The sequence below is a fragment of the Macaca nemestrina genome, chromosome 10 (genome assembly GCF_043159975.1).
Source record: "Macaca nemestrina isolate mMacNem1 chromosome 10, mMacNem.hap1, whole genome shotgun sequence".
Taxonomy (NCBI): domain Eukaryota; kingdom Metazoa; phylum Chordata; class Mammalia; order Primates; family Cercopithecidae; genus Macaca; species Macaca nemestrina.
Genome location: NC_092134.1, coordinates 123,668,234 through 123,681,210, shown reverse-complemented (window position 1 = coordinate 123,681,210; position 12,977 = coordinate 123,668,234). Strand labels below are relative to the sequence as shown.

Genomic DNA, 12,977 nt, shown 5'->3' with positions numbered 1-12,977 from the left:
TTTTTTGTTCTCCATTTGCTTGGTAAATCTTCCTCCATCCCTTTATTTTGAGCCTATGTATGCCTCTGCGTGTGAGATGGGTCTCCTGAATACAGCAGACTGATGGGTCTTGACTCTTTATCCAGTTTGCCAGTCTATGTCTTTTAATTGGAGCATTTAGTCCATTTACATTTAAGGTTAAGATTGTTATGTGTGAACTTGATCCTGCCATTATGATATTAACTGGTTATTTTGCTCGTTAGTTCATGCAGTTTCTTCCTAGCCTCGATGGTCTTTACATTTTGGCATGTTTTTGCAGTGGCTGGTACCGGTTGTTCCTTTCCATGTTTAGTGCTTCCTTCAGGGTCTCTTGTAAGGCAGGCCTAGTGGTGACAAAATCTCTAAGCATTTGCTTATCTGTAAAGGATTTTATTTCTCCTTCACTTATGAAACTTAGTTTGGCTGGATATGAAATTCTGGGTTTAAAATTCTTTTCTTTAAGAATGTTGAATATTGGCCCCCACTCTCTTCTGGCTTGGAGAGTTTCTGCCGAGAGATCTGCTGTTAGTCTGATGGGCTTCCCTTTGTGGGTAACCCGACCTTTCTCTCTGGCTGCCCTTAAGATTTTTTCCTTCATTTCAACTTTGGTGAATCTGGCAATTATGTGTCTTGGAGTTGCTCTTCTCGAGGAGTATCTTTGTGGTGTCCTCTGTATTTCCTGGATTTGAATGTTGGCCTGCCCTACTAGGTTGGGGAAGTTCTCCTGGATGATATCCTGAAGAGTGTTTTCCAACTTGGTTCCATTTTCCCCCTCACTTTCAGGCACCCCAATCAGACGTAGATTTGGTCTTTTTACATAATCCCATACTTCTTGCAGGCTTTGTTCATTTCTTTTTCTTCTTTTTTCTTTTGGTTTCTCTTCTCGCTTCATTTCATTCATTTGATCCTCAATCGCTGATACTCTTTCTTCCAGTTGATCGAGTCGGTTACTGAAGCTTGTGCATTTGTCACGTATTTCTCGTGTCATGGTTTTCATCTCTTTCATTTTGTTTATGACCTTCTCTGCATTAATTACTCTAGCCATCAATTCTTCCACTTTTTTTTCAAGATTTTTAGTTTCTTTGCGCTGGGTACGTAATTCCTCCTTTAGCTCTGAGAAATTTGATGGACTGAAGCCTTCTTCTCTCATCTCGTCAAAGTCATTCTCCGTCCAGCTTTGATCCATTGCTGGCGATGAGCTGCGCTCCTTTGCCGGGGGAGATGCGCTCTTATTTTTTGAATTTCCAGCTTTTCTGGCCTGCTTTTTCCCCATCTTTGTGGTTTTATCTGCCTCTGGTCTTTGATGATGGTGATGTACTGATGGGGTTTTGGTGTAGGTTTCCTTCCTGTTTGATAGTTTTCCTTCTAACAGTCAGGACCCTCAGCTGTAGCTCTGTTGGTGATTGCTTGAGGTCCACTCCAGATCCTGTTTGCCTGGGTATCAGCAGCAGAGGCTGCAGAAGATAGAATATTTCTGAACAGCAAGTGTACCTGTCTGATTCTTGCTTTGGAAGCTTCCTCTCAGGGGTGTACTCCACCCTGTGAGGTGTGGGGTGTCAGACAGCCCCTAGTGGGGGATGTCTCCCAGTTAGGCTACTCAGGGGTCAGGGACCCACTTGAGCAGGGAGTCTGTCCCTTCTCAGATCTCAACCTCCGTGTTGGGAGATCCACTGCTCTCTTCAAAGCTGTCAGACAGAGTCGTTTGCGTCTGCAGAGGTTTCGGCTGTGTTTGTTATTGCCCTGTCCCCAGAGGTGGAATCTACAGAGACAGGCAGGTTTCCTTGAGCTGCTGTGAGCTCCACCCAGCTCGAGCTTCCCAGCAGCTTTGTTTACCTACTTAAGCCTCAGCAATGGCGGGCGCCCCTCCCCCAGCCTCACTGCTGCCTTGCCGGTAGATCACAGACTGCTGTGCTAGTAATGAGGGAGGCTCCGTGGGTGTGGGACCCTCCCGGCCAGGTGTGGGATATGATCTCCTGGTGTGCCTGTTTGCTTAAAGCGCAGTATTGGGGTGGGAGTTACCCGATTTTCCAGGTGTTGTGTGTCTCAGTTCCCCTGGCTAGGAAAAGGGATTCCCTTCCCCCTTGCGCTTCCCAGGTGAGGCAATGCCTCGCCCTGCTTCAGCTCTCGCTGGTCGGGCTGCAGCAGCTGACCAGCACCGATCTTCTGGCACTCCCCAGTGAGATGAACCCAGTACCTCAGTTGAAAATGCAGAAATCACTGGTCTTCTGTGTCGCTCGCGCTGGGAGTTGGAGACTGGAGCTGTTCCTATTCGGCCATCTTGCTCCGCCCCCCCAATATTAACATTTTTCTCACCAGAAAAGTCTTTATGTATTGGCAAGCCGGCAAGCTCATAGTAGAAAATACAAATTTTACAAAATTCTTATTTCTGAAGTTATTTTCCTTAAAGTGACAAGCTTAGCTTGTTCATTTTTGACTGCCAAACACCTGTCTGAATAACCACGGTTTCTCTGTAATTCTCTCATGTAATAAAATTGTTGCATGAAAAAGTTACTTATCTTGCCACTCAAGCAATTGCAAGAGGGCTTTTCCTGAAGACAACTTCTATATTATAGTATGCAGAAATGCTTTAACTGTTTTTCCTATATGTTCATATAGAAAATTAAAGACACATGTATTTAAGGATTTAGATTTGACAAAATTAGTATTTTTAACCATTTTATCGAGGATATTTTTAACTGACACTGATTTTTATTTCCTACAAGTGCATGTACACCCGAGAAATGTCTCTTGTAGCTCCAGGGTTTTGTAGACAACATTTGGAGAACTGCTTCTCTAGCATAATAGTTTACTATAAAGTATATTATGCCCATGCACTTTTGCTTTTGTAAGTTGAGTTGTAAATGTACCTAGAGTCAGTTGTATTTATTCCTGAACATTTTTATGCCAGTTCTATTGTTATTTTATTTAGGTAAATAAATGAAGTATTTACAGAGTGATGAAATATGAGTGAACAAAGAAAGTCAGTGTTTCTATGAAAATTGAGTTGAACATTTTTTAAGATAATTAATAAAGGAGAGCCATTAAAATCTATTGTTGTTGAATTCAATGTAGAGGAAACAACTTAGACTAGAAAAATAATTATAAAAATCTAAAGTGATTTTCCATCAAGTTGTTCTTTGACTCTGAGAAATTGCTCCACATTTAAGAAAGTAGAATAGGCAATTAAAGATAATTACTTATAGATTTGTTTTATATCAGAAAGATGACACAAAATTGTTATCAACTGACCCTTCATCCAATAGCAAAGACTTGCTGCTAATGTCAGAACTTTGGCTAGTGAGAGGCTATTTAGTTATGTTTAGTTTAAAAATAAACTATTTTTAAGATATCTGTCTTCTTTATAATTCCCAACTTTAACTTTTTTGATCAACAAATCTACTACTTTTTATATTTCATCAAGTAAGTGATAAAAGAATCTGGAATTAATATTTGAAGTGATCTCTACTTGAGCAGTTGTAAGGTTCTAAGAGAGAACTGAATTGAAGTCATATTAAGCTCTAAATTTTATTTCAGAGTATCTGTCACATAGTAATTATATTGAAATTACAACAGAAAAGCTTTAAGATATGTTTCATTTTCTTTAAAAAAGGCAACCACCAGAAAGTAAAAATATGTTTATGAATCTCAAGCCTCTAAAGATAAATAGAGAAAGAAGAGACTCAAAAATGGCTCAAATAATTCCAACACATGAAGGGAAATAATTCTAAAAGAAAAAATATAGTTAATATAAACCTAAAGTAATATAGCAGAAGGCACTACTATGTCTTGGATAGTTGAGACTTTTCTGATTAAAAGTCAAAGTCCCAAAAATGAATTAAAAGGAATTTATAGACTAGAGACATGACTAAAATAAGATTCTCTCATTTATAACAGAAATATGAGGCCGGGCGCGGTGGCTCACGCCTGTAATCCCAGCACTTTGGGAGGCCGAGACGGGCGGATCACGAGGTCAGGAGATCGAGACCATCCTGACTAACACGGTGAAACCCCGTCTCTACTAAAAATACAAAAATTAGCCGGGCGCGGTGGCGGGCGCCTGTAGTCCCAGCTACTCGGGAGGCTGAGGCAGGAGAATGGCGAGAACCTGGGAAGGCGGAGCTTGCAGTGAGTGGAGATCGCGCCACTGCACTCCAGTCTGGGCGACAGAGCAAGACTCCGTCTCCAAAAAAATAAAAGATAAAAAAAATAACAGAAATATGTGTGTTGCCTATTTATTTTAGCCTACAAAGAAAGTGTAATAAGCTCTTGGTAATTATTTTTCCAGAAAAGGGGAAAGGGAAAATTTTTTCTTATCTCTTTTATTTTGTAGAGTTGAGTACAATTTGGATGTATCCCATGAGAATATATTCCTATAATATAATTTGAAAAAAAATTACAGAGAAAAAATACTTTTTCAACATCTGTTATTAACCCAAATCTAATAATTATGGTGCCAGACTCCATCATACACACACACATACAGACACACACACACAAGGACATACACAATGAAGCAAAGGTAAGGAAAGAGCTAAGACCTAGTTTTTGAAAGCAGTAAAATTGGCAGATGTAGCAAATAAAAATACAGGCTATTCAGTTGTATTTCAAAGTCATAGATATTTTTAGTATATGTTTCATATATTATATTATGCATAGTTATATTAAAGGTGTATATATACATATATTTATATACTTATATAAAGGTGTATATATACATATACACACACACACGCACACACATCTAAACGGTATTAAGGCATTATATCTATACATCTATCTATATCTAAATATCTCTATATGTATATAGAGAGACACACACCTATATACACCTATATGGTATAAAGGGGTATGTGTATGTGTGTGTATGGGTATGAAAATATGCAAAGAAACAGGTGAAAATAAATTTTAATACTACAGCATATGTGTACATATATATATACACACACCTTTAGTATAAATATGTATCAAATACTACATGAAATATATACTAAAAATATTCATTCATTGTTTCTCTGTAATTTATATATACTAGATGTATTAGTGTTCTCTAGAGGGACAAAACTAATAGGACAGATGTACATATAAAGAGGAGTTTATTAAGGTGTATTGACTCACACTGTCACAAGGGGAGATCTCACAATAGGCTATCTGCAAGCTAAAGAGCAAGAAAGCCAGTCTGAGTCCCAAAACCTCAAAAGTAGGGAAGCTGACAATGCGGCCTTCAGTCTGTGGATGAAAATCCAAGAGTCTCAAAGCTGAAGTACTTGAAATCTGACGTTTGAGAGCAGGAAGCATCCAGCATGGCAGAAAGATGTAGTCTGGGAGGCTAAACCAGTCTAGTCCTTCCACGTTTCTCTGCCTGCTTTTAACCTAGCCATTCTGGCAGTTGTTTAGATCGTGCCCATCCAGATTAAGGATGAGTCTGCCTTGACCAATCTACAGACTCAAATGTTAATCTCCTTTGGCAACACCCTCACAGACACACCCAGGAACAATACTTTACATCCTTCAATCCAATCAAGTTGACACTCAATATTAACCATCACACTAGACATCCAGTATATTATCTGGCAATTCTAGGAAAAAGTATACACGCAGGTGGATGAAATAAAGAAAGTCAGTTTTAAGTAGGCACGCAGTAGCCATACATGAGGCTGAAGTCATTGCACTGGTGTCAGAGTGCAGAATCAAGACTTCAACATACAGAGAAAAGGAATCTTTGAAAGCACTACTCAAGTCACTTCCCATAGCAGGAACAGGAAAACAGAGCTCTTAGCATGGAGTTGAGTAGAAGGAGATGAAAGGACAGGAACTTGAGTACATGTGATAGATTGTGAGGATGGCCCTCGAAGCAGACATTTGGGAAGGAGGAAGGAGAAATCGGCAGTTCCAAGAACAAGTGAAGAAAAGCAGGGGCCATGCCTTTTGTCTAGATTGGCCGTGTAAACAACTCAGGGAACAGTGTAAGAGCCCTATGGATATCCCAGGGACAAGGATCTAGGTTAGACTAATAGTTGGGATAGGAATAGTCATTGAATATATGTCATGAACACACTAACATTCACCATTTTGGCTAGTAGATAGGTAGGTACTAAGTTTTTTTAAGTATTAAAAACAACATGTTAAAATAGAAACATTTAAAAAGAATTTACTATATAGTATAGTAAATTCTATATAATTATTCTACATAATTCTATATATTTTTGTTAATTCATTTTGCAGATTAATGGTCTATTTGTCTGGCATTGTTGGAAACAAGTTATCCCAAATATTTACTGAATTTTCCATATAAGTAAAATTATCATCTTAAGGACTACAAGTATCTCATATACTTTTTTTTTCTCCTGAAATCCTTCATATGTTTAAGGCCCTTTGAACAATGTGCATTAACATAACTCATCCTTTTCTCAATGACAAAGAGTCACCAGAGATATCAAAATTTAAAGCTGTAAAGGGACTTATACAATAGAAGCCCTTCATTTCACAGAATAATCAAATTGTGTTTATAAGCAATATGTTGCAAAATAGTAATTCATTGTGCTCTTCAGTTAATTTGTGCTTGGTAAATATTTATAGGAAAAAAAGAAAGAGAAAGGAATGGAGACAAATATAATAATGCCAGTAGAAATCTCTGAAATAGATATAATTTTTTTGTTTATTCTGCTTGTCAACCCTTTGATGTAGACATTACTATTCCAACTCTACAAGAGAAAATATTGAGTTTCAGATAGTTTTAGTTTAATTGGCCTTCCTAAGGTCATCGAGCTCGTAAATCTGTCTCTAAAGCTCATGACATTTTCACCACATCCCATTGCTGTGAGATAAGGTCCCCAAACAGACATAATGGCATCAGTTAGACCACCCAGAAGCATGCTGTCATCAGCTTTGAACTCTGAGATGGCTGGGTAAAACTAACTTAGAATACGCAAAGTATTATTTAAAACTTATTGTGATAATTCTAAAGGTGTCTAATCATTTAATCATTTTCTAACTTATTAATGCACATAAAAATAATTTCAGTATTCATCTATATTTTTATATTTCCTCTCATATTATTCATTTATACACAAAATATATAATGCATATATAGTCACAACACACACACACACACACACACACACACACACACACACACACTCAGCTTACCTTTACCAAACTAAGTTCCAAAAATAAAAGAAATTGAAGTCAGAGAGGAAAACACATATTTGGGGATATTATGGGAGGATATGATTGTGTTCATTTTTTCTCTTTCAGCGATCACTCTTTGGGGAGCCACAAAATGTTTCAAAAAGATAAATCTGTTATTCAACTCCACCTGCAGAAAAGTAGGGAAGCTCCAGGAAAGCTATCTCGAAAGGTAAGACTTTCTTACTTTTGGTTTCAACTAGCAAACTAACTGTTTTAAGGACAATATTTCTAATTTTTGAACTATTGCCAATTTGGAATTATATAGCTTAATTAATACATGTGTATTTAAATATATTCATTGAAAAATGATGAAATATATAAATATAAATACCTGTTAATGATTTGAACTGATGCAATAACATGAATGCATTACTGCAATCTTAGTGTTATGGACTGAATGTTTGTGCCCTCCCCAAATTAATAAGTTTAGGCCCCAGGTGTTAGTATTAGGAAGTGGGTCTTTAGGAGGTATTTAGTTTTAGATGAAGTCATAAAAACAGAGTCCTTATGATGAGGTGGTAAGTGCCCTTATAAAAAGAGTTTAGAGCGCTCTCTCTCTTTCTCCCTCCTCCTCCCTCTCTATCACTCTCCTTCTCTTTCTTCTCACTATGTTAGGATACAGCAAGAAGGAAGCTGTCTGCACACAGGAAAAGGGCCCTGACCCTGATTATAAACTTTGAAGCCTATAGAATGAAGAGAAATAAATACATGTTGTTTAAGCCACCTGGTCTCTGGTATTTTGTTATAGCAGCCCAGTCTGACTAATACACTGAGTATAACAAATCTGTTGGTTTCTTTCCAAAATCATTTGTGAGACACTTATTAAGGTTATCATATTTATACTTTTCACATATCTTCTTAGAAGTAAATGAAATAGAAAATGTAATGGGGAATCACTAAATCACTAAAGGCAGAAAAATAACTTGTTTTCTGTGAAGACTGTTTATGTCAACACAGCTTAAATTAGCACAGATAAACTTTCATAATATATATAATAAAGCTCCCTAGAAAAGGATGACTATGCTTTAATGATACAGTTTCATGCTGTTAGATGTGAATTTTACTCCCTGTGTCATGTTGTGAGTTACTTCCAATTCAAATTGCACAGTATGCAGTGAACTTTGATATTATGGCAGTTTTTGTGTGTAGAATCTTAAATTACTTACTTTAAGCAAAAATCCTCTCACCCTGTCATTTATATTAGTTAACAGATTTCCAGTGGATGATTTCTTTTTTTTCTAATATGAAGTGTTTCATCATAAGAAAATTTCAGGTAGTACATTAGGTTGCAATATATCTACATGGAAAATAACATAATGAGGCCAAAAGAGAGTTGTTCAGAAATATTTTTTGGATCTTGTGTTCAACTTAGCTGCTGTTGACAGCTCCAACGCTATACGTCTGAAATCTCCAGGAAAACACATTATAAAGTGCAACTGACCCCATCAGTTTTAAACTTAAGATTCTTCAAATTGCCCTCAATGTTGAGAAAAAAAGCTGAAATCATCATATTTCATTGGAGCATGGGGGAAGAAGATAAAATATATTATTCTAATTTGGATGCTGCTAAAATAATAACTTATTGATAGTAATTAACAAATCACTAACATTTCAGACTCATGTAAATTAAGGTCTGTTTAAAAACTCATGTAACTCTATTATTCTGATATAGGGCATACATTTAATGTCTGAGACTTTAACATTTCTATCACATTTAATCTTTTCAATAATTCTATAAGGTAAACACTATTAAAAATAAGGAAACTGTATCACAGGGAGGAATCAAGACTTTCCCAAGATTAAAATCATGAAACTGATGGGCGGAGAAGGATAGATTTGAGCACAGTCAGTGAGCCTTCAGAGCTCATGCATTCCTACCAACTTATATGGGAAATATGCTCAGAATTTGCAGTATATTCTCAAAAGTTTTGGATGTGTGTTTCAGGTCAAAATTCTAGCTTTATGCAGGCACGTGTGTGTGTGTGTGTGTGTGTGTGTCTGTGTGTGTAATTTTTTTTCCACAGCTAATATCCATGTAGCTCAAAGTCTGGGGCATGACAGGTGATAATAACTAACCATATTATGTATATATTAGGTGCCAATTGATGTTCTTAGTGCTTTAAGTGAATTAATTGATAGTAGCCCAAGAGCAAAGAATAAATACAACTATTTTTCTGTCTTATAAAAATAAAAGAACTGAAAAGTTAAGAGATTATTTAAATCATCCAAAGTCTCACAGCTAGTAAATAAGGGTGATGAGATCAGAGCAAAACTAATCTGCCTACAGATCACACTATATGATAATGTTGACCAGTGCAGTTATATAGTGCAACTGACTCTGTCAATATTAAACTTAAGATTCTTCAAATTACCCTCAGTGTTGAGAAAAAGAAATGTGAGATAATCATATTGCTGTCATCACCGTTGTTATCATGTCCAGGGACAAGCATATTGTTATCTCTGGGTGTATAATGTGTAGTTCTCATCAGAAATGCCTGTTTTTCAATATGCCATTTGGATCACAGTGGGAATTAAGTTATGTGGTTCTTTTTGATGCTTCATGATTCAACTTACAAGCTTGTCCATCCTATAATAAATATCACCAATTCTTGGATAATTCAACAACTCATAGGCAAAAAGTATAAATGCCTTTTCTTATCCAGAACTTTTGCTAATATTGATGCTGTTGTTTAAAATGGATAATACTTGAACCGGGGAGGCGGAGGTTGCAGTGAGCCGAGATTGCGGCACTGCACTCCAGCCTGGGTGACAGAGCTAGACTCTGTCTCAAAAAAAAAAAAAAAAAAAAATATATATATATATATATATAAAATAATAAAATGGATAATACACCTGATGGCAAATATATTTATATATTTGTATATCCTCCATTCATGCAATAAGTATTTGCTATGTAACTGCTGTCTATTAGGCCCTATACTAATGTGTAGGTAGAGTAGTGAGCAATATCAATAAGATCTCAGCCCTCAGGGGTTCAGGGGATGCAAATGGCACCAATTTCCAATTAGAAAGCAATGGTAACTTCCATGCAGAATATGAAAAAGGCATTCTGTATCTCCATCTCTCTAAGTCTTGATTTTTTTTTTTTTTGAGATGGGGTCTCGCTCTGTTGCCCAGGCTGGAGTGCAGTGGCATGATGTTGGCTCACTGCAACCTTTGCCTCTTGGGTTCAAGCAATTCGCCTGCCTCAGCCTCCTGAGTAGCTGGGATTACAGGCACATGCCACCATGCCTGGCTAATTTTTGTATTTTTCGTAGAGATGGGTTTCACCATGTTGATTAGGCTGGTCTCAAACTCCTGACCTCGTGATCCACCTGCCTCAGCCCCACAAAGTGCTGGGATTACAGGCGTAAGCCACCGCACCTGGTCCAAGTCTTGATTCTTTCAGGATTTTTTTTTTTTTTTTTTGCATTGCATTTCAAAGGGGAAGATTATTATATTTTATTAAAACTTTAAGGATTTACTTCCAGGAACTGGGATAAGTACTTTATACAGTATATACAACCTAATAACAATTGATTCATTTAACAAATAAAACTTGTTACATGCCATTCATAGTACTTGCCTTTTCTAGAATGTAGAGTTCACATCCTAGTTGAGAGACAGACAATAAACAAGTGTATACAATGAAGTCATGTAGAGGTATGTGCTCTGAAAGAATATATAGCCAGCTCTAAAAGTTGAGAGAAGCACCTAATGCAGATGAATAAGAGGGACTAGTGATGGTACTTGCTTTTCTGTCTAAATCCTGGAGCACACAAGCCTAGCTCTGATCTTTAGAAATGAGGAATATTAAATTTGCTCATTTAGCCTTCTATAAAAAAGCAAAAATTCTGGTTTCATATTGCTCAATTTCAAATGTTCACTTTTAGGCAAATTGTTAAATTCTCTATACCTGAATTTCTTCATCTAAAAATGTGAATAATGATAGTTCTTACCTAATGTAGTTATTATGAGAACTCAATTGAGAAATATTATCGGGGGAAATAAAGTATCGGGGGAAACCCCACCCCCCAATATTAAACATGGGTTCTTTTCTATTTCCCTAAGTGTTGGCTGCTCTGAAAATAAAGGGAAAGAGTACAAAAGAGAGAGATTTTAAAGCTGGGTGTCCAGGGGAGACATCACATGTCGGCTGGTTCCGTGATGCTCCCTGAGTCGTAAAACCAGCAAGTTTTTATTATCAATTTTCAAAAGGGGAGGGAGTGTACGAATAGGGTGTGGGTCACAGAGGTCACATGCTTCACAAGGTAATGAAATACCACAAAGCAAATGGAGGCAGGGCGAGATCACAGGACTACAGGACGGGGTGAAATTAAAATTGCTAATGAAGTTTCGGCACGCATTGTCATTGATAACATCTTATCAGGAGACAGGGTTTGAGAGCAGACAACCGGTCTGACCAAAATTTATTAGGCAGGAATTTCCTCATCCTAATAAGCCTGGGAGCGCTACAGGAGACCAGGGCTTATTTCATCCCTTCATCTTTGACCATAAAAGACAGCAGCCATTTCAGAGGCCTACCCTCAGGGGCCATTCTCTGTCTCAGGGATGTTCCTTGCTGAGAAAAAGAATTCAGCGATATTTCTCCTATTTACTTTTGAAAGAAGAGAAATATGGCTCTGTTCCGCCCGGCTCACCGGCAGTCAGTGTTTAAGGTTATCTCCCTTGTTCCCTGAACATTGCTGTTATCCTGTTCTTTTTCCAAGGTGCCCAGATTTCATATTGTTCAAACACACATGCTCTACAAACAATTTGTGCAGTTAACGCAATCATCACAGGGTCCTGAGGTGACATACATCCTCCTCAGCTTAGGAAGATGATGGGATTAAGAGATTAAAGACAGACACAGGATATCACAAGGGTGTTGATTGGGGAAGTGATGTGTCCATGAAATCTTCACAATTTATGTTCAGAGATTGCAGTAAAGACAGGCGTAAGAAATTATAAAAGTATTAATTTGGGGACCTAATAAATGTCCATGAAATCTTCACAATTTATGTTCTTCTGTCGTGGCTTCAGCCAGTCCCTCCATTTGGGGTCCCTGGCTTCCCACAACAAAATATAAACAAAGAGCTTAAGTCAGTGCCTGCACCTAGTATGACTACCTAAGTATTAGCTATTGATGTCATAAAATTGGATGTTTCACTGTGTGCTATTTTGGTCCTTTACAATTAAAAATTCTAAAACATTATTAACATTAATTTGCATTAAAACATTTAGAAATTTACTTATGATGTTGCAAATATTGAGAGAGATGGATATTTTTGTGTTATGTCAAAATAGTGTATATACTGCAGTATCATGACTTTTGTTGATATATCAACAATTTTAATATATCACAATTTTTCTTGTAAGTTTTCATGCCCATAAGCACGATAAATTTTAGTCTTAATTGAAATTTCTATATGTAACAAGAAAATAAAAATAAACTGATAATTGGTTTGGTTTTGAGGTAAGTTTTATAAAATTTTATTTCTAAGACATATATGATTTATTGATTAACTTAATATAACTGAAACAGTTTTATCAACTTGTGTCTCATCTTCATTATTTGAATTGCCCCATTTAAAATTTTCTGAATTGCCCTATTTAAAATAAGTAACCCTTGATTTGTATTTTTAATTTTATATATACATCATAAGGAGATAGCAAATGTTCTCTCAGTTTTATTTTTTATAGTGGTGTCAAAATTCTCTGTAATTTTCAGGATTTCAGCTGTAAGTAAAACATTTATGAACAATTATAAT

At 36.7% G+C, this 12,977-nt stretch overlaps 1 protein-coding gene across 2 annotated transcripts in view; it reads left to right on the top strand.

Annotated features, from left to right (window-relative positions):
* The window catches only part of LOC105481413 (phosphatidylinositol-4-phosphate 3-kinase catalytic subunit type 2 gamma), a 421,186-nt gene that overhangs the window by 63,329 nt on the left and 344,880 nt on the right, over positions 1-12,977 (top strand). For both annotated transcript variants that reach the window (XM_011741018.3, XM_024792846.2), the window contains one exon: positions 7,273-7,375. In XM_011741018.3, the coding sequence (XP_011739320.2) occupies positions 7,273-7,375 (103 nt within the window). The remainder of the gene's footprint in view (positions 1-7,272; positions 7,376-12,977) is intronic.